Below are 22541 nucleotides of genomic sequence, written 5' to 3'. Positions count from 1 at the left end.
AAAAAGCACCTGGATCTATTTAGCTTATTCTTTTAAGACATTTATAACATATTTAGTCAAGAACTACCCAAAGGAGTTTGATTCCTGAAAAACAAAAAAACTAAACCAAACTAATATTCCATTATTTTTGCTGCACATTTTGTGGGATGAAAAATGCAAAGTTGAGCTCAATTCAAATGACAACAAATATATAACTGCTGAGTGTATGTATTAACATTCAAGCAAAACTATGATTCTATTAAAGCAAATCCCATATGGACATGAGAGACTTAAACCCTGTTACATCTGTGAAACTTGCTAGGTACACAGAGAATATTAATAGCATTGCGAGAGAATTTGCCATTTTGCTACATCTTCAAAGAGAAGTTAACCAGCCAGAGAGGCCTGTATTTTGATGCTTTTGAGTCATATGGAGAGAAGAGAGGGAAGAGTACCAACAATAACGTTCAACAGTGCAACTATTCAACTCAAAATGATTGGAAAGGAAAACAAAAAAAAATTTCTAAATAACTAAATGAAAGCTGAAAATCATACTATAATCCTACTAAAACCACTTTCCAGAGGCCAACTCCAATTCCTTCCAAAATAATATTTCTCCATTTTTGCTTCCTATAACTTCTGAATATGGTGAAGCTTTCAGCTTTGTGCTTCAGAGAGTAATAGTTGAGTAGAATGACAGGGGCAGCTTTTCTTCTTGAGGCTGATATACCCCCCCCCAAAAGTGTCATTATAATAAATACATATTTTCAAAAAACTATAAAAATAATTCTGTTTCTCCTGGGCAACATATTGCAGTCATCAGCGAGGCATTCACAGCTTTGCTGAGAGCTGCCACAAGAAATAGTACTTTTACTCACTGTCTGTAAAAGTCTTTATCCAGTCCCATCTGACATGGAGCGTGAGCCTTCTCTTCCTTTGCAACAGGTATCATTGATGTTTGAAAACCAGTGCAATATGACAAAAATGCATTTCATTTGACATAGCTTTTCTGAACTTGACACCTGAAAATCCATTAAATTCCCCCTCAAGTCTCTCCCTTTTCTGAGCTATATGCAAATGAAACAGTGTTATTCAGGCTACAGTAGTTACAAGTGGACCTGTTGAGCATTCACACAGATTATTTTACTTGACTAGCACTCAAGCCCCCATAGAAGCTTGTCCAAGACAAGCTGCCTTGATTATCTGATATAATATCATCTTTTAAAACAAACAAACCCAAACACTTCAACAGGAAGTTACGTGAGGATGGACTTCTTCAAATGAAAATCCACTAGAAAGAAATAGCAAGCTTTATATTGTTTCAATGGCATTTTTTACCAACATTTTCATTTTAGGTACGTTACTGAGTCTCTTTACTTGGCCCCTGGATAAGTAATAGAAAAAATGCATAAAATGTAATGCCAAAACACTCAGATACATCTCCCATCTCACACATACTTCTGGTCTGGAATTAAGCAGAAGTCGATTACATAACTAAATGCACAAGTTCTGTCTCGTACTCAGAGAGACAGGCTTTCTTGATGTAAAATAAGTAACAAAAATGCGTGAAAACACTGTATTGATTGTCTAACTCTTTGAAACTGGGTTGTGCTCAATTTAGGGGAATTACTAAAGTTCAACTCGTACTCAGTAAAGCTGCGTAAATCTTTACTGTGGTTTGGAAGTTAATTGACCTCTCCTCACTGAATAGTTGAGTTTTTCTTGGACCTTTAGCAACCAGTTTGGTAACTATGTGACTTCACTTTTAATTAAATAAGGAGAGTGGGGAATTCTTTGAATCGCTGAAGAAAAACGGTGATAGGGGAGGAGTTCCCCATGCCAGTTTGCTGAATTTGAACATTACAGGGAATCTTTAAGGAATGAGATTCATAGCTGGACCTTCTAATTTCTTTACAGCCATTCTAAAACACACTGAACTGTAACACAAAATGAATAACAGAATGAAAAGGAATCAGAAAAATGTATTGGTTTTATGTGGAATGAAAAGAAATCAATTTTACTCCTTCACCTTTCTGTCAGATATGAAAGAAGTATAGAACTGTGACCTTGTTCCATTTTGATTCATTACAAAATGGTATCTTTCCCTCTAAAATCTAGAAGATACCTACACCACAAAAAGTCATTCTAATAAAGAGAAAAAAAAAAGAAGTATAAGAAGAAGAACATGGCTTTTATCCAGTTTATAGTGGTTAGCTGCTAATGGCAATACATTCCTTAAACTACTTTACAACTAAGAAATACGCATCAGGTGCTATACAATATATATGTTCATTTGCTGACTATTGATGCTCCAAGCAGTAGGAAATAGTGCTATATTCTTTGATCTCTACACAGTTTCTGCAGTTTCTATAACATATTATCTGTGGATAGTTGCTCAGGATGAGCATTTGTCCAACTACAATGGAATGTATTTACAGCATGCCAAATGAGAAAGCAAAAATACAGAACTACAAGCTTGGTCACTCTGGGAGAAGTCAGAGAGAAAATGTACTATTCAAATTTTTCTAATCCGTAATTCACAGATTGACAAAAATAATCTTGTTGCAGATTCAAAAAAAGATTAAAGAAACATTATCGACTAGTGAACAGATATTACAGCTCCTCTTTCTAAAGTCACTTGAGCTTAACCTATAAGGATGCTGTCTGTCAGAGTCAATATAGTACATGAATCCTGGACTGTGTCAGTACTCTTTAGGACTTTGAGCTTATCAAATACATTACAGTTTAATGGGTATCACAAAAACACCCCACCTGCCATCTTTAGGATTATTTTGTGCCCCCATTAACTTCTAATTGCAGTGAAGACAATAGTTATCAGTGATGATAGAATTTGGCCCCCTCATTTGGCCCTAAGCTGCAGGTACTAGTTGATGATTAGGAAAGGCTGAGAACTCAGGTGGCAGCTAAACATTTCTTACCTCTAGGGCAATATGAAGGTTCCTGGCGGGACAACCCTGGGAAACTTGAAATACAACTGCCTGTTGGGACTCTGTTAATGGATCTCTCTTTCAACAGTTTTTGTAGGCAACATTTTAGTGGTCACAGCACAATAAAAGAGTAAGAATATAGAAGTGATTCTCTTCATATTAAATAATCATATAAGCAATAAATATAAGAACACAGGCACAGAATGAAGTTCATATATGAATGCAGAATTTCTGAAATGTAGAGAATCTAATTAAAGGATACTTACAACTATACAAAATTTCTGCTATTTTGGAAGAGTCTGCTAGCTTTTACTTTAATCTGGAAATGTAACTATGATCTCTTTCCCTTTTGAAAATGTATGCCATTGATGGTATTTTCCAGTCTCCCTTCCAGGAGTTCCTGGGACAATCTTGGCTCAGGGAATTCAACTGCAGTGTAACTCCAGAGAAGCCATACTTTTAGGAACTGATGGCTAAAGCAAAGATGCCATGCCAACAGCCTCATCCTCCATCCTCCAAAAGCTCCCAGAGCTCCAAAACCTTTTGAGGCAGATCCTACCACAGAAAAGAAAACCATGTCCCATATTGGGATAGTTCGGGATAGTTCAGGATAGTTCTCATAACAGGATTCTAAAAGAGATTTTATCCACTCCCATGACCCTATAATGTCCTCTATGGACATTTTTTACTGTGTGGGCCACAGGAATACTTACATAAATAAAACTATTTGCATATATAAGCACTTAAACGATCAGCCTCTATAAAAAGGCTTCATGTTACCTCAATATTAGATTGTTAAAGATGAAATTGAGGTGACAAAGTATGAAATGAAATTAACCAGAAACATCTAATGAAAAAAAAAAATTGCTGCCTTTAATTTACTCTAAGGTGACATCTGGCAGAAACAAACCACAGGAAACGCAATGCTGTTCTACATTATGGGAGAGCTTATGCTACTTGATAATGTCCTCCCAGGAACGTGGTGCATTCTGGGTCTAAATTATCAGTTCAGCATTTTTTCTTCATTGCTTCTTAAAACAAATGTTCTCTTACATCCAATGCTTACATTTTACAAAGAGGCCCTAATTTAAAAGTTTGAATTCATGAGGTATTAAATCAAAATCATTCAAAGCCCGTTGAAGATTGTCAAATTTACTGAAAATATTACAGAGTTTAGGTGTACCACATTTTCACCAAGCAGAAAAAAACTAACATCCATTTTAGTAATGTTTCTAAGAAGATTTTTTGAATTGAAAAAATTGAAAAAAAAAATTCAAGAAAGAAAAGTTTTGCAGACATTTTGAAAAAAACTTACAAAACCAAGTATTTTTGAAAAGCTTTGCCAATTTTGCTTGCAGAACTTTTGAACTTTAGATCTCTAAAACGATTGCATAAAATTGTTATGGTTCAAACCCTACTGAGCAGTGGAAATGTTTGGTAATGATATTAACAGGTCATATCTAATAATTCACTAAAAGGAGAGACCATTATTTAAATTTTGCATCGTGTTAGCTGTACCCAAGCTACTGTCAAACCTTTGACAAATACTAAGGTACTAGGGTTTCTGTGATTCTGGGATTTCACATTGTCATTCCAAAATGACAGTTTTCTCAGACCTAGATTGGGAATCTCTAAAACAGTGTTGAATTCCTGAGTACATAAATTTGCTACTTTGTAAATACCACAAGATGCATCAGACAGATATTAATTAATTAATCATTTGAAATACAAATTTTTATAATTTGGCAATGGTTTCCTGCATTATGTTGTTCTACACCACACTATTTGTAATATTTTAAATTTAAAGTCACAACGAAGAGCTCTTCTAGGTTGGATGAGAATATTTCATTATAGTTGAGAAAAAAAAATATGTTATTAGGTCTTTTGATGTACTTATTCTTACATTTTTCTGTCTAGAGGAACTATTTGAACTGGTGAGCCAATGGATATGGTACATCTGAACTGAGTCCAATAAGCTGCATTAGACTACACAAACCTTTCAGAAAGATGTTCCATCCTGATTTGAAAGCATCAGAAAAAGGAGAAACCACAACTCTCTCTGCTAACTTCTTCCAGTGGTTAACTAGCCTCATTACTAGTAGTTTAGAATTTATTTCTAATTTTAATTTATCTGGGTTTTATTTTTATACTGCCTTTGTTATATTTGTCCTTGCTGGCTCAAGGACCCATCTAGTTCCTAGTATTTTCTCTCTTTGAAGCAACTTATTGATATAATCAAGTTACCTCTTAACTTTTTTATTTTCTTTACATTTCTTTACATTAATCATAGGTTTATCTTCAAAAGAAGAATGCCAGAGAGAACTCTCCAGACTGAAAAATCCTGAAATTTACTAACTGGCATTAATAAATTCTAAAGGCGTTTAAAAAATAAAAAAAAAGAAAGAAAAAGAAAAAAAGAAAGAGCGAGATCCATAACAATAGTGAACAAGATTGAGACAAGGCCAAGAATGAGCAAAAACTAGGTGGATATGATTTCCTGAAATTATAAGCTTAAACTGGTGCCTAAACACAGATTAAGGAGGTGGATTTTCAAAAACACATCAATGCTGTAATGAGATTAATATTTCTAACACATTTGGGTTGTTCTGAAATTCCACACCCACACATGATTAAGGCATCCATTTTCAAGATGTTGACCTGAAGCAATGAAGAAATAGTATTATTAAATAAGTAAATACACAGTCTTCCAGTGTCCCATATTCATCAGCTGGGAAAGATGTTTAGATCTAAGAAAGAAAATGCTAACAATCTACTGGAAAGTCAGGGCAATAAGAACCCTGTACATCATATGGAAAACAAAATATTTTATTCATGTTTCATGTAGAAAAAAATAAGAGTGGTCAGAGGTACCCTGGCTGTTTATATCTGGTTGGAGGATATATCTTCAGCAATTCAGAAAGATTGAAATCCTGTGTAAACTTCATCCTTCCTATAACTGCTTAAGATGTACAATTATTTTCCTGTCTGCTTTCTGAATATTCCATCCATTCTACTTTATGTACAGAAACTGACAATCATACAGTTTCTGGTTTCCTGCAAAAAATTTCTAAGTTAAATACAAAAGTATAATATATTCAATCTATAAATTTACAACCCTATAATAAAGCACATGATAAAACATTTACATGGGTTAGTCATGGCAAAACACCTACGTAGTTTTCATAGCTTAATAAAAACAAAATGAAAACATAATTTATATTGTCAAAATATCTCAAAGATGCTAAAAGGTCTTTCATTTTAAAATTGGTAAGTGGTAATGTTATAAATAAGTTAAAGAACTCTTCACAAATTCTTGATATTTACTCATCTAAACTAAATTCTTCCTAATAATTCAATTTATAAATCAGTAATGTATATAATTTTCCTGGGCAATAAGGACCTACTGAGTAATATGGGTTTTAATAGTGCTTCGCTTTACAGCCTTTGAGAAGCTTGGCAATAATAGAAGAGTTGAAAACAAAACAAAAACAGAAAAAAAACCCCTCTTAAGCCACATCTACTTTGTGGTCACGGAAGTGACTTCTATGTAGTGTAGAGGTATTTTAAATTACATAGCCTGGAAAATTGTAACTGTCTAGCTATTGCTGCTTGGCTTAATTTAGTCCACTCATCACTTTTACTTCCTTGACAGCAATGTAGACATATACCAGAGACTTCTGTTCCGTTCCATGTTTTTATTTTCTTTCTTTTCTCCTTGTCTCCTTTTATTCCTCCTAAACTAGAAAGCTCAGGGTAAAGTCAGGCACCAAACTCAATGCAAGCTAAAAACATAACTTTTGGTGACACTTGGTGACCCCAAGATGAATGCTGGTTGATGCCCACTTGTTATGTCTGTAGTGTCTAAATATTTCATAATTAAATGGCTTACATAGATATATAGTATCTGTTAATATCTCTTCTCTAACTCAACATTTTAGTTAAGGTCAGCAGGTGTACCATTGTCATTTCCATCACTGTCTGAAGACACTTCTGGGTATCGCTAGGGGTGTAAGTGTGATATTTAGCTGATGAATTCCATCCAAGAGTCTTAAAGTCTTGATTAAGAGAATGAATCAAATAGTCTGGGTGAATTCTTTTTTTTCACTGAAAAATAGTTTAACTAGTAGTAGAGGATTTAAGTCATGGGTGAAGCTGGAATCAGAATCTCTGTCTTGAGAGGAAAATCAGTGCAATTGAATCATAGAATCACAGAATACCAGGTTGGAAGGGACCTCGAGGATCATCTGGTCCAACCTTTCTAGCAGAATCTAGACGAGATGGCCCAGCACCATGTCCAGCTGAGTCTTAAACATGTTCAGCATAGCGGAGTCAACCACTTCACTAGGGAGATTATTCCAATGATTGACTGTTCTCATTGTGAAAAATTTACCTCTCGTGTCCAATTGGCATCTCCCTGGAAGTAACTTGTACCCATTACCCCTTGTCCTCACCATGTGACTCCTTGTAAAAAGGGAGTCTCCATCTTCTTTGTAGCTCCCCTTTAAGTACTGGTACATGGTGATGGGATCACCTCTAAGCCTCCTTTTCTTAAGGCTGAATAAACCCAGCTCTCTCAGCCTATCCTCATACGGCAGGCTTCCCAGACCCTTGATCATCTTGGTGGCCCTTCTCTGGACCCCCTCCAGCCTGTCCAATTGAAGATGAGGAAGAAACAATGCCTCTGTACTATATAAGTTTTTGAATCTTCTGAAAAAATAGCCTAAATTCTCAAAACTTTGGTAAATTGATAATCTGAAAAAAGAATTATAAATCTGATCAAGGAATGCTTTACATCAATAATTTTAATTTTAGTCCCTTTTTATATACATTTTTCAACATTGCAAAATGAAAAGTCAATTTGAACTGAAAAATGAAACTTCACATTTAGAAATTTTGAAAGAGGATATTTCAGTAATTTAAAATATTTTTTCCATAATATATTCCTAATGAGAATTTTCAAGACCAGTCCTTTTCCACAAACAGTGCTACTCTTGTTGATTAATATTTCAAGTAAAACATTTCCTTGAAAAATACCCGATCAAGTCAAATGGCAATATACACTATCTTCATGACAGATAGAAAACCATATCAAAACTCAACACTTGTTTGCTTAAACACTCATCAGAATTGCCTTGTTCTTTGGCTTTTATAAGTATTATTGCTCCTGTTGTTTATCACTAATAATATTGGAAACAAATGTACTTTACCTATTTGGTGGAAGACAGAAAACTTAAATCTTTGGAATTTATTTCTCTGCAATGGAAATAGTCAAACAACAAATCAGATTATTTTTGCTGGTATATTATTGACTGTTTTCATAAGAATTATGCTTACACATCTTGAGTATATCTGCAGCAGCTACAAACTCTAAAACATACAAGGGAATCTTGATTCCCTTATTTTTATTTATGCAGGAATGAGAGAGATATTAATTTAAGAAACCTGCAATATATGAAATCTTCAAGTTAATTAATGAACAGAGGTCTCCACAACTGCTGTTTTTCTTAATAAGCATACACTTCTAGGGATGACTTTGCCTTAGGTTTCATCACAGTTTCTCTACCTAATTTGCCATATGGATAACCCATGTCTGTCTCATGTATGTTCTTTCCAGTTCCTAAGCAAAGGACTAATACCTTCCCCCATTACCTTTTTGTACTTTTTTGCTTCATCTAATTTATCTTCATAACCAGCTTCAGACACCATTACCATAAAGAAAGGGATTTCTCTCTTACGGACAGCAAGCAGAAGCAGATTTTCTCCAGTTTGTCATTCCTATTTATAGGCCATTATCTACTTGTATTTAAAAATCACTTTTCTGTTTTACCTTAAATTAACCTCTGCTTCAAGATCTCTCCTTCTAAGAGTCCAAATCCTTGAAATGCAGTAAGAATCTTCAAGTAACAATGGATATTCTGTAGGGGTTTTTTCAGGCTCTGCTACTTTACAGGCAATGGTTATAATGTTACAGGAGGACAGTAAGACTCTTATTTCTTCCTCAAGTTTTACTTATTAAATTTAATTTTTTATATATATATATGTATGCTGGACAATTTCTTCATACAAATATAGGGGGATAAGAGCAGGCTGCATAATATATTTTAGAGTGAGATATTCACTGTTTAAAAGAAAGCTTTCAGTAGAATTGAAAGCCAGAGATTTAATGGCAAATGTGTAACTTCATGGAGACACATTGTTGTATTTTAGTTCAATGAATAATGACTAATAAACCCATCATTTTATGGAATTGATATTTTCAATATATAATGAAATAAAAATATACATTTTAATAATTTTTCTTTTGAAGCTCAAAATTTAGGAAATGTTAGGTTAAAAGCATAAAAATAATTAATCAGTTATGCCATCAATCATAAAACTAAAGAATTTGAAGCTATTCCTTTTCATGTGCAAAATATTGTTTCCATTTCAATGTATGGCATAAGCTGAAGCTTCTATAAAAATATTTATAGTAAAATACAGGATAAATCTATAATTACATTTAATCAGTTTTAGAAAGATGCATCCAATACTGAAACACCATAAAATTATTTAGAATCAGTCAATTTTACTTCAGTTACTGCTCAAGTAACAAAAACTATGATGTAATAGTCTTTTGTGAGCTGAATGGCATATTGGCTCTCATCTACACAAAGCCCTGTAAATAACCTACAGGTTGTTAGTCGTTACTTAACTCAGCATCCAAAATGCTCATTTTAGCTCTTCCATATTAATGCATTATGCAAAGAGTACTTTAAATAACCATTAACAACCAGATACATTTTAAGCAATGTAAGGAAGAGTTACAGAAAATAATTTTGGCTTGCCATGTAAAAACCTTAGAATTCCCTCCACTGAATGTACAAACCCCTCCGAAGGAACTGAAAAGTCTTTAGTGGATTGTCTCGGAACAGATCAGCAAAGCAGAATTCAGTATCTAATATAAGGTGCTCCCTGGGCCATGGGTGTAGTAAAGCATCATGCAAGGTATGAAGTCACACTATCATTTTCATCTTTCTTCTTTCAGTTGGCAGTCACATTGGCTTCCTTCTGACGTAGTCTTTCTTTCTGTTAAAGAAAAAGAAAGAGTTTTATTATCATTCTTGTCTATAATTTTCCATTTCCTCTCAAGTTGCCATGAGCATTTGGTCTAGAAGTCTGAGAAATACTAAACGAGTCACAGTAGACTAGAGTTTTCTTTAATTAAAAAAAAAATTAACACCTGGAGCACTCAAGGAAGGCTCAGAACCAGTTCGTTACTTACTGTAGAGAAACTGAGCTTGCTTTAGCTACACACTTGTCAAATACTGTGTACCTTTAAAAATACACAGCTCTGTGAAGACCAGTGCAGCTAGAGAAAACCAGATACATTTCAAATTCTTGTGAATCTAATACCTTCTGTTGTCTGGAATGGTTTCTGCTGACATAAAGGCTCTAATTTAGCATTAGCTAGATTATGTTGTTTAATGACTTCTTCCCAAGCAAGTGTAGTCATTCGTATCTCTGCCGCCTGTCCTGCAACTGATATGCTCTGCTGGGAATGGAAATAATATACTGATTCCTTCATGTACATTTCCTTCCCTTAGTCTCTTTTTTCCTACAGTTTGAGAAATGCTGATCTAACCTCTGTGGCTTGCACACAGACAAAAAAGGTTTTATCTACAGTGTAAATTATTAATTCTCTTTTTGTGTCGTTTCAAAAAAACTGGGGAACAGCAAGGAACAAAATGGGGATTTAATCCCTTCTACCATTATTTAACTGAGCAAACAAGATTTTGTAAGGTTTTGAAAAACCCCCCACACTCAGCCATTGGACAAGTATATGCAGTGAGCCTCAATGCACTGCGAGCATGGAAGAAAATACAAGAAGACTTCAGTGGAAGGGGGGAAGAAATCAGAAAAGAAGCTGTTACCATATGTTGTTATCTAAAATAGCAGAGCCATGCTTAGGCACAACTAGGGCATAAGGGCATAAGCTTAAAGATTTCTCCTTGGGAAGAAAATCACTCTGCTACGTTCAAACTTAGCATACTACGCCAACAGCAGCAGAAACCTCCCATCATTCTGAATGACAAGAATAGTGTCATAAACCCCCTTCTGAACGTCATACTGAGAAACACATCATACCAGGCTAGCTGTAGGATTGATTTTCTTCGTTTCAACTTTCTTCTCTGCAGTTAACTTGCTTACTGATTGCTGAGCCACTTTAATTCTGAAACAAAATACATAGAAAAGACATCGTTAGATTCAAAGAAATTAAAGATATTCTGGCTCTGCTTGGTATATACTCTATCTGTAAGAACCATCACCCTAGCTTTTTTTAGGCACGTTAACCCAACAAACTGCTATTACTATTCAAAGGCACTTAATAAAGTACCAAAAGTAAATCAGAGCACATTTTAAAATAGAGAAAATTAAAAGCAAAAGGACAATCTGCCTGTATTGCTCACTGAAAATGTCACTAGGCAAACAATCTCTCTGTTCTTGCAGAGTCTGGGTTTTATGGAGTACCTGGGTTTTGTGGAGTATCTTTCCCACCAAAAAAGCTGCCGTGTCAAGGCAAGAAGATACTCTTCTGAAAAAACCCAAAAGCTAGCTGGCTCAATCTGTTGTATATATAGAATATACTATTTTATTAGGCCACATGCCAGGCTACACATTATATTTCCTCTGAAAACCTTGAAATGAAAGCATCTGCAAGTTTTTCCTTAATGTTTTCCCTGTTGCTTTACATGGAATTGACTGACCAGCCTCACTGATCTGGTAACAGGAGGAGAGGCAAATTAGAAGGGGTTCTTGTCTAGGGGTAGTTAAACCTATCTTGTGTGCAGCTACAGACCAGCCTACTAAAAGCACTATTGAGATAAAGGCAAAGAAGAACACAGATCTGATTCCTCAGTTTCTTGCCTTTTGCTCTTAGGGTCTTGCATACAGAACCCTTGTTTCTGTGGGGACTTAACAAGAAGAACCTAATCAGAAGCTTAATTAGGAGGAAAAGGAGAAACAAAGAATTTAACAAAAAGGGACTTGACTCTCCTCTTACAGACAGTGGAAAGGGCAGGGGAAATTATGTGCTAAACAGTGATAAAAAGGAAAAAAAAAATCTTGGCACTCCTAAGACAGGATCTGCCCAGCTATCAGTGCTTTTAAAATGCTGATGCTATAAACACCTATTTTACAATTCTATATGCAAAATGCAGAGGGAAAGAAGCTGCGAGTTAATTTTTACAAGCAAGGAGAACTCAGCAAACTAATTTTCACTAATGCACACCAAATCAGTCTTTTACTATAAACACCACATTTCTTGGCACTCTTGAACTGAAAAGTTCTACTTTCTTCTCTTATTTAATTTTTTCCATTGGCAGAAATAATTGCTACGGCCAGTCAAAAAGTATTTAAAATACCATGTCCAGTTCAAAACACTTTCGACACACTCCATTTTTGAGGAATTTTGGAAGAAAAGCAAAAAGGAAAGTGGATTATAGCTGCAATTACTGGTGTGTACTTCCTTGCTAGCAGCAAACTAGATTCTGGACAACTTATTTTAAAAATAGAGAACGCATTCATAAGTTCATTATTGTGTTTATCAATGCTCAGTGTCAGAAACTAAAATTCCTTCTCTGAGCTGTGTATTTTAGAAGCTTCTGCTAGGTAGTTATTCATATTGTCTCACATCCCAGTGCTTAAGAACAGGAGGAAACAGTTACACTACTTTTAAGTAAAATTATTTTCAACACTATTTAGCTACAACATTGATTCAAGCTGTAAGTACACCCTCAAATACACAAATATGAAATCATTATTCTGTACAATTCTAAGTATATTTGAAGTCTTTTTAAAATTTAATTACTGTTCCCTGTTTCTACAGGTAAACAACTAAGCAACAACACATCATTCCATCTTTTTACAATTTGTTGTTAATTAGCACAGTTTACTTCTTAATGATGGATGATAGCAGCCACTGGACGGCATGCTGCTCCTCACAGCTACGAAGTTTATGCAAAGATGATGATGTATTTCAAGTGACAATATTCAGGTTCAGCAGAATCACACCAAGGGATCAACTTCTAAACTCTTCCCTATTTTGAGCACATTTTCTTTTTGATCACATTCTCCTTGGTCCTAGGAGTGTTTTCCAAATAATTTTTAAATGTTTAGAGGCCATATTTTCATCTGAAGGGAGAATTCTAGGGATTATAAACTTTTAGACTTAAAAAGAAAATTATGCCTGTCACTGATTTAGGCCTAGCTCTGTGCATTTTACTCCATAGTTGCACAATTTCCAGGAAACCTGGATTTTTTAAAACAGAATGCATAGTTTGGAGTACAAAATAAAAATAAACCAGCTCACTAACATGATCTGAATCACGTGATAATTGGCTCATAAAAATGACAAACTAATTATATATTACACTTTGGTGTCCTAGGGACAAAAGCCACCACTTTGCTAACATATGACTGATAAGATTAGCAGGCATTATCAGAACCATAAGTGCATAATTTAAAAGGAATGTAATTCTTTAGGAGTTTTTTTAAATCAGATGGCTCAATTTTAAGAAAGTAGTTAGCTCAGTAATTACATCAGTGACGCACCCATGCTGTAAAGGTGCCTTATAAATAAAATAATTCTTTGTTAAACACGGACAGGATACTAGAAGTGGCTATTGTGTTTGGAAGCACTATCCTTGAAATGAGAAAAATGAAATAGTATGAAAACTATCAAATTCAAAAACATTAAATTGGCTAACAGCAGAAGTCTAATCTTCATATTTTTTCCATTATTTTACTTTTATTTAAAAAAACCCTAGATAAGAACACATCATTTTAATTGTCCGTTAAAAGCTATGACAGCCTTTCATCAAAACTAACAAACACACACAATATTCTTTACCCACATCTTTTTGAATGTGTGCACAGCGTTTGACTGAGTGTTACTGAAACAGATAAGTAAAAACAAACAAATCACACTCAAAGAATGATTAGCTAGTGACTAGACAAACTCTGTTAATTCAGCTTGGGTATGCTGCTTCTCTGTTCACTCTATTCACCTTTCCTTAGCACAAATAGAAATAATTTCCCATTTGTATAAATCATATAATATCATAACTTTGAAAAGATTTTCATTAAAATACTAAAAAGTATATTAAAATTAGAAGTAAAATTAGAGATAAGGTACAGAAAGAACAAAATTACAAATAAAGTACACTCAAAAGGATAGAACTAAACTACTAATTATTTTCTGATCTTTTCTTAGACCCATATATTACGTTATTAACCAATCTGCAGATACTATTATTTTTAATTAATGTAAAAAAACCTATTAAATGTATTATAAAGTTAAGGCATTAATTGTAGTTTATGAGAATTTATATAGATGTAAATTGCTTAACTTCTTATAAAAGTATAAACTTCCTTGACTACTTTTTATTGTTCAGCAATTACTTGTTCAAAGTCTGTTTGAAGTAAAACAAAAGCTAAGTGACAGAATGTAAGTCAAAATGTAAGGTAAATAAATATTCTGTTAAATTTCCCTTCTTCCTTGTGAGTAACTGCAGTTATATTAGATAATGAAGGTGGGCAATTTTAACATGTATACTGTATAGAAATCAGGTGGAATAGAAAAGAATTTGAAGGAATATGGGAAATACACTGAAGTCTTGTGTTCAGTATAAGGGCCAACAAAATATCTAAAGAGGACTTTGAAAAACATTACTACAACATTTACTGTAGATTTACTAGACTAAATGTGTCTTAGTGACACTGCTTAGGGGGTGAGATTTACAAAGTATGGGCTTGAAATGTTTACTCACTTCATCTTGTTACTGAAGCTCGTTCGTTACTTAAGTGTTACATGAGACACCAAATAGAAGTTGGGACAGCATGCAGAATCTTACATAGTAAAAAGGCTCCCGAGAGAGGCAGGAAAATGATTAAGATAGTACAATAACCAGCTGGAAAGATAATACGGACTGATAAATTCTTCAACTTAGGGACGTTCAATTAATATGTATTCTGACAAGAATCTCCTCAAGAGCCTTATCCTGGAGAAACAGTAGCAGAATCAAACCCTCAGATAGAGCTCCACAATTTACAACTCACAGGCAACTCACTGAACAACATGAACTAAGCATCCCACCAATCACTCTATACCCCTTTCTTCTGAGTTTTTGTCGTGTGAATTAACGTGCAGGGGAGCAGCTCACATGAACCGGACATTTACAGAGGCATGACCATGAGGGGGAGTTTGGAGATATGCAAAGGAATGGACCCAATGAAAAGATTTTTTTCTTCCTATACCTGTATAAAATAGCATGGATGACCACACTAGTCTAGCCATGTTTTAGAGATTATGCGGAAGAGAAATTGGGATTGAATCTAACAGATGTGAAACCAAGGAGGAAGAAAGGGGAATAGAAAAGTCAACAGAAGTACATCTAAAACAGAAAAGCAAGAAGGGGTAGAAATGTGTAGTAAAACACGTTAGAAAAATAGTGACAAGGGCACTTTTGAACAGAGAGCACTGCAGAGGACAAAGAGACCTGAAAGGATGGTAGAATAGCTGAATCACACAACACAGAGAGAAAAGGTGTGCCGGTGCTAATTTAGCAAGCAATAACATCAGGCCAAAAAATTAAGGAATGCAGGTTGGTTAAGCCTTGAAATCTGAGCAGCTGCAACATGGATGTGTTCAAAAGAAAAGTTACTCTCCTTCAACAGTGAGCAAAAGAGGTCAATATACCTTAATGAATAAAGAAGATGTGGTGTCAACTGTAATACTGAGCAGTATTGCACATTACCACACAATATGGAAAACAAAATTGAATGAAATTATCAAAACAATGTGTTTTTAAGTAAGAGAACCGTGACTCCAATACTGCATATGGATCTTTACTATAAGCAATGAGATTATAATTGGCTTTTTCCTGCCTCTATAAATTGGATGCAAGTCAGGTTAGAAGATATTAGTGAAAAATAACAACATTATTTTTATTCAAAATTATTATTTTTATTTTGTAACTAGGGACACAGAAACTAGATATAAACATAAACCCATATTTATTGAAAGTATCCTTCATAAGCTCATGAAAATACTTTTCCTCCTTACAGGAAAAGATATTATCAAGCCAGGGACTAGCCAGATAAACTCATTGTAATTTTCACCCCTGCTTCCCATTCAAGTCAGACAGAAGAAGGTGTCAGCTGGCACACTCCATGCTCTAAAGCCCCCAGTTGGGAAAACTATAATCCCTTCTAAACAAGCCAGTTGCTACTCGTGTATGTTCCGGCTCTGCTGATGTGCAAACACAGAGACCAAATTATCTGGTTCTCTCTCAACTTCTTGATATTCTGGAATAATCCATTCTCTTTGCTTCTACAGCTCCTTCCATGCAGCTGGTGGGTTATGTGGATAGCTATGGGTTATGAAATAGCTTGGAATGACAATTCTGTGCCACCTGAGCTCTCCATGACTTGAAGTTCAAACTTCTCCCATAAGACTGTGTTGGCATAGGAATTGTGCAATCCAAATCTTCAGATATGGGTGGAGATGAACAAGCAGGGGTAGCTACAGTCAACATCAACTGTCCAACCTAGAGCCAAGCTGCATACCCAGCCCACATCCTTAACCCAGCTGAACAGTGACTCCCCTCGAGAGACTAAGAAATATTCCCATAGCTCAAATTCCTTTCATGTGTTACATGCCTTACTGCCCTCAGTCATATGATAATTTCTGTATGCAGCCCATAAGCTAATCCTTAAGTAATAGCACCGTTTCCTGAAAACAGTTAGCCCATGCAATATAACAGGCTACACTTCAGTCTCAAAATTTTAGAAGACAGATGCCTGTGTATTACCTGGCCTGGCAGATGATTTTATAGAGTTCTTGGTTAGCTTCACAATTAGGAGCCTTATAACAGACTATGAAGTTTGAACATTGTCCACTTCTATTACCATGTTGTACAATACAATTGCCTGATCAAGCCTTCATGCTTAAATGTTCTGGAAAGGACTTGATCGTTATTGATCAAATCTTTAAATTGCATTTAGAATAAATGTTCACTAACTAAATCAGTACAAATACAGTAAAATGTATGTTTTCAGTGGAATTTGTCTCCAAACCTCAAATTGCTAATACACTTGATATGTTTCTATTTTTTCTGGATGTACCAACAGTGTTTTGATTATCTGTATAAAGTGGGTGAGAAATTTTAGCTCTGTAGTCACAAGAAAAAAAATCTATTTTTATGCCTTTAGGAAAGCTGGTGCATAAGAAAAACCAATAGGAAGAAAAAGGCTACACCAATTCAGATCAAAAATAGGCTTCAGTCCATCTGAGATGGCCACTGGCAGATACCTAGGAGTATATAAGGACAGCTAAAGCATACAGTGATAATCCCCAGAATACTTCCGCAGCTGGAAACTCTCTTCATATGTAACAGTCCTTCATGGATTTTTCTAATATGAATTTGTACTGTCACCATTCAGAAGCAATGCAAGCTTTTGGCATCTGTGACATCTTGTGGCAGTGTTCAACGGTTTAAGTATGCCTACTGTAAAGAGGCATCACTGCATTTGGCTTGTACCAGCGACTTGCTAAGTTCATTTGATGCGTGTCAACGGTTGTATTAGATGAGGTATGTAATGACTATTTCCCATTCAACCTTCGTGCTTGTACAGATCCCTATTGTATCCTTTTCAGTAGGGTCCTTTCCAAGCCAAAGCATTCCCCTTTATTTAAATGATTCCTTATGCAGAAGCTGTTCTGTACCTGATCGTTCTTATTCTTACCTCTCCTAGCTCTACCACATCCTTCTGGAGAAGAACTATGTATGGATAACTGTAGATTCATATAATGATTCAGCGATGGTTTCTGTTTTGTTGTATAGTGCTTTCCTAATAACACCTAAAAAGAAACACCTTTCTTTTCAAGAGCAAGAGCCTTGACGCAGCACTTTGCCAGAGCTATTGTATGATCTATGGGAAACAGCCATTTCTGTTTTGCAGTACAGGCCTGTAATTTGTAATTATCTCCTCAATTTGCCCCATAACTACACCTTATCCTCAGAAACATGTAAAAATCCTCCCTTTTTTCTCTGTCTGCATTGCTAAACAATCTGGTACAACTCTTCATTAATTCATGTATCGGCTACTTCAACCCCACTTTTCTGGTATATGCAAAGGCTACACTGGCCACCTAAAATCTACTCAAAATGCATGTGGAGTGCAGACATGTAGAATGTCACCTTCTTCTCTTCTCTCTCTTTACTCAATCACAACTTAAACTCACTCCAAAAGCTTTTATATGACAATGAACCATTACCCTCCAGCCTGGTAATGCTGTAGGGCTCATTGATCAAATTTTCTCACAAATATGTTGCCTTTTCCCGATACTGCAACTATGTGCACAAGGAACTCCCAGCATAAATCATAAAGTCACCTAGTGATCCTAATGATCATATTTCAAATACTTCCTTAAAACTCATTTATGTTGTCATGTCAGTTTGCCTTATTAGACCATTAGTTTAATATCAAATGAAATAAACAACATCTGTTACACTCATCTTTTGGCTTTTATCATACATGCAGATTGTATGATAACTGGATGATACCCTATTTTGGAGTGTTTGACTAATGCTCAGTAGATAGTGTTCTACGATAGTACAAATTGATCAAAATGTCTGCAAATCTAGACTTTCACTGACTCTCATTGTCTTAGGTAACATACACATGACATACAATAGATGAAAGAGAAATTAACTTTTTAAAATCAAACTATAAAACAAATCTGGTCTTCTAAAATAGATACAATGTCTTGAACTAAAGATTATTTCTCTTCCTTGCTCACTGTGATATTGAAAATGAAAATATAATCCGCTAGTTCCTCTATGGCAAGAGTTTTTGTCAAATTTCAGTCATTTGTTAGGCACAAGATAGTCTCATAATTAGCTTCATCAATGGTGAAAAATATTAAATATTGTATTGGCCAGCACTGAGAAGAGATTTTGCAATTTATATGTTCTCTCTTACAATCATGTGGTGTTACAAACAAGGACTCCCCAGACTTACTCTTTTCCTGTGCAGAAACAGAGGGCCGACTTTATTCTGTATTTAATAAATGGAAGAGTTGGGTAGAAAGCTATAGCCAGCTCCAATTTACTATAATAAACAAAAATTAGTTGGGCACTCCTCAGCGCTTTTTCTTTTGTTAGGACATTTTCATCTTTACCATTAGCTACCTACACTGCTACAGTCAGAGCTTCTGCTTTTCAAACCTGTTATTGCCTTTGTGGCAAAAAAAAAAATCACTATGTCTTTTTGCACAAGATTAAGCTGAAACCATCAACATGTTTTGTGCTAGAGATGAAATTCAAAAACAAAGAAAGCATTTTTAAAAAAGGACCTTTTATAAAAGGTACCATTAAAAAATAGGACTTTTTTCCTATTTTTGACATGAAGTATATAATTCTGTTCATTAAATAATTATTATGTCTTCTCCAGCTATTGAGACAAACTTCAATTCTCTTTTTCTTTACTGAATTCTGACCTATAAAATTTGTATGTATGTTCAATGTGAAAGAGATGGCTTAATCCAGTATGGTAACTACTGTAGCAATCTTATCTTTGCAGTGTAAGCAGCGGGTCAAATTAACAGCAATAATTCCTTTTATATCTAATTATTTCATATTTAATCCTTGTCACATTTCTTTTGCAAAACATACAATCACAGTCTGTCATGAAACTACTCACTGCAAACTATTAGTATTTTTTCTGTATTTATACTTTTTCCCTATATTCAGACTTGGCTAGGATATCCTCTTAAAATATACTTTAACAGATCTTGAATGCTTTATTAGACTTATATAGGCACTCATATATATATATATATATATATAAAGTATTTATGTTGTTATAAATATATATTTATTTTGATTCTGAATTCATAGACTCGCCCACTGCAAATAAAATTAGTAATCTAAGAAAAGGAAGAGAGCATGGAATTATATGCAATCTACCATGGTGTAAGTGCCTTGTTGCCAAAAAAATATACCTTTGTTTTAATCTTCAATTCAGTTATCATCTCAAAATTTTATAAACAGAAGAAAGCATAAAAGCAGTTGATGTACCTGGATGCACAGATATACTAAATTATAAAGCTATCAACAACAATACTGGGTTTTGAAGCAAAACAAAACAAAAGTCTCCAACATTTGGTGAGTATTATGGTGCATTTACATTAAGCCATTTGTCAGAGATAAAGAGGTGATCATCAAAGCAAATTTTATTGTACTGTAGTTGCATTCTGATATTGAAGGGAATACTATGTCTGAAAGAAAACTGTCATCATATTTCTGTCAGGAATACGGTTTTGAAAATTTTCTTCATTTTATCTCTATAGTCATTTATTTATCATATCATATCATATCATATCATATCATATCATATCATATCATATCATATCATATCATAATCATATCAACTTAGGTTTGTTATCTCTCTGTAACTCTGTCTTGCATTCCTAAATGGTGTGGAAATTTTGTCCAGGAAAGAGACAATGATTCAACTATATTTTGCAGGGAGCTAATTTATTTTCACGGTAGGTTAAATGCAGGGCAGCTCAGTTAAAGTGTTTCCTTTGCTTTAAGAAAAAGTCTCATAGAAATCTAATTAGATTTCTACAGTTGTGTTACATTTGGGAGCCAAGTAGTTTTTAGACAAAACAGGCTCTTGCAGCTGAGGCTGTCATTTAGTTCAAGGCAGTTTCTGAAATTCAAAGATTTTAAAGTTGTCTGTTATACAACGCAAAGTAGTTAGTTTTGAGTATAAATTTTGATTTTGGAATCTTAGATCTTTCAACGTATTTTTACTACTATAAGTTTTAACATAATAAATGTTTAGTTAGACCATTGCATAGTGATAATTCTGCATATTATAATTAAATTGTGACTTTTCTGAGCCATATTTCTTGAGAGACAATTTATAATCCAATATTAACATTCCTATATAAATGTATACAATGAAATCCATTTTTAGGTATATATGTGACTAGCTAATTCAGACCCATTTTACACTGTTTCTGCAGCTCCTCCTGAAATTTGAAGGGTAATTCAATTGTAAACATGTTCACTTAAGGATATCAATGCCTCAGTTTCAGAACCCAAGTTTGAAAATATTGACTTACACTGCCAATTCTTCCTCTTTAAAATTCCTTCAAAACAAAATAATTGGTTCATGATAAACAGATTTTTTAAAATTAAATTACAGTCTTTAAAAATGCAAAACAAATAGTGCATCCAATTAATTAGCCAGTTAAGGAAGACAGCTGTCCATTCCTGTCATACTAAGGTTTTCAGTTACTAATGTGCACAATGACTCTTAGCTTGCTTTCAAACTTTTTTGGACAGCAGCTCATCAACTGTTAGTCTCATACTTTGTAAAACAGAACCCTTAAATGGTCATGACTTTACAGGACATTTTCAGGTGACGAAAATAGCTTTTCCGTAATTCTAACCTACTGATTTCATGACATTCTTTTCAGTAGCACACTACAAAACAATTTAGGATGATGAAAACAGTTCTTCTGTCATTCTAGTTTACTTATTACACAAGGGTCTTCATTTCAGCAGCTCATTGTCTTAAATGAATCACCCAAATTTTGAATGTAAAGGACAATGAATTGTCCTTTTGACATTAATGAAACTTAGTAAAAATAATTTGAAGTGAACCGTCTATATAATCCAGAAAGTGTTCGCTTTGAAGTATTATAGTAACTGGTGCTCTGCATTCTACTGGTATTGCTTTACATTTATGAATAGGAATAAAGGTATCCATCAAAGGAGCTGATGAAATATTTGTGCTGTATTTTTATTTGTATATTTTATTTATATAATTATTAAACCATGAGAAATTCTCATCTCACCCCAGTAGGAAAGCATAGAATATAGCAGTTTACTTACAACCAAAGATTTCTTGAATATTGTATTAAGAAGGTTTAAGAAGTTATGTAGTGTTAAAGCATTTACAAGGCATTTAAAATCAATTTCTTTGAAGGCATCATTGTATGCCATCAGCAATGTGCTAATTACATAAAAAGGAATGGATGTATGGTCTAGATTTTTTTTCTCCTTGGGTAATTAGTTTCTATACCTCTGAACTGCTTTTGGAACAAAAATAAGTCATGATTCAGCAGAAAATATATCCCTGAGATGATCCTTATCATGATTATAGCAATCTGCTAGTGACTATTTTACACAGTTTTTAACATGTAAAACAAATTTGCATATTGATCTAGACATAAGGAAATAAAAGATTCTTTGTAGATGTTTGGAGTTGTCAGCTTCTAAAATCAATCTAATCATAACATAGACGATACAAAAAGCTACAACTTTCAAGTGTTTAAAACCTGTAATATTTGTAAAACAATGTTGATAAGGTTGGTAATTGGAAATCTATAATTTCTACATCTTGTCCTTTAAAAATCTACTTTTACATGAACTTGAGCCGCACTGATCTGGAGCAAAATGGAAAATGTAAATGTAAATGAGTTAACTAATTTTGCCGATATTTTTAAAGACTTTTTTCTCTAAATCTGTGTCAATTTGGAATAAGCACCTGGATTTA

At 34.3% G+C, this 22541-nt stretch overlaps 1 protein-coding gene across 5 annotated transcripts in view; it reads right to left on the bottom strand.

The window, feature by feature from the left end:
• Positions 1–1873: 1873 nt before the first annotated feature.
• Positions 1874–22541, bottom strand: part of FMN1 (formin 1) — a 188407-nt gene continuing 167739 nt past the window's right edge. For all 5 annotated transcript variants that reach the window (XM_087746611.1, XM_087746613.1, XM_087746612.1 and 2 more), the window contains 2 exons: positions 11052–11136; positions 1874–9992 (listed from right to left, as the gene is read on the bottom strand). In XM_087746611.1, the coding sequence (XP_087602737.1) occupies positions 9948–9992; positions 11052–11136 (130 nt within the window). In that variant the 3' untranslated portion in view covers positions 1874–9947. The remainder of the gene's footprint in view (positions 9993–11051; positions 11137–22541) is intronic.

Source organism: Nipponia nippon, unplaced genomic scaffold (genome assembly GCF_047370975.1).
Source record: "Nipponia nippon isolate SJK-2023a ecotype South Korea unplaced genomic scaffold, ASM4737097v1 scaffold_10, whole genome shotgun sequence".
In the NCBI taxonomy this organism is placed as follows: Eukaryota; Metazoa; Chordata; class Aves; order Pelecaniformes; family Threskiornithidae; genus Nipponia; species Nipponia nippon.
Note: the sequence above shows the minus strand (reverse complement) of the source record. Positions and strands in the feature narration are given on the sequence as shown.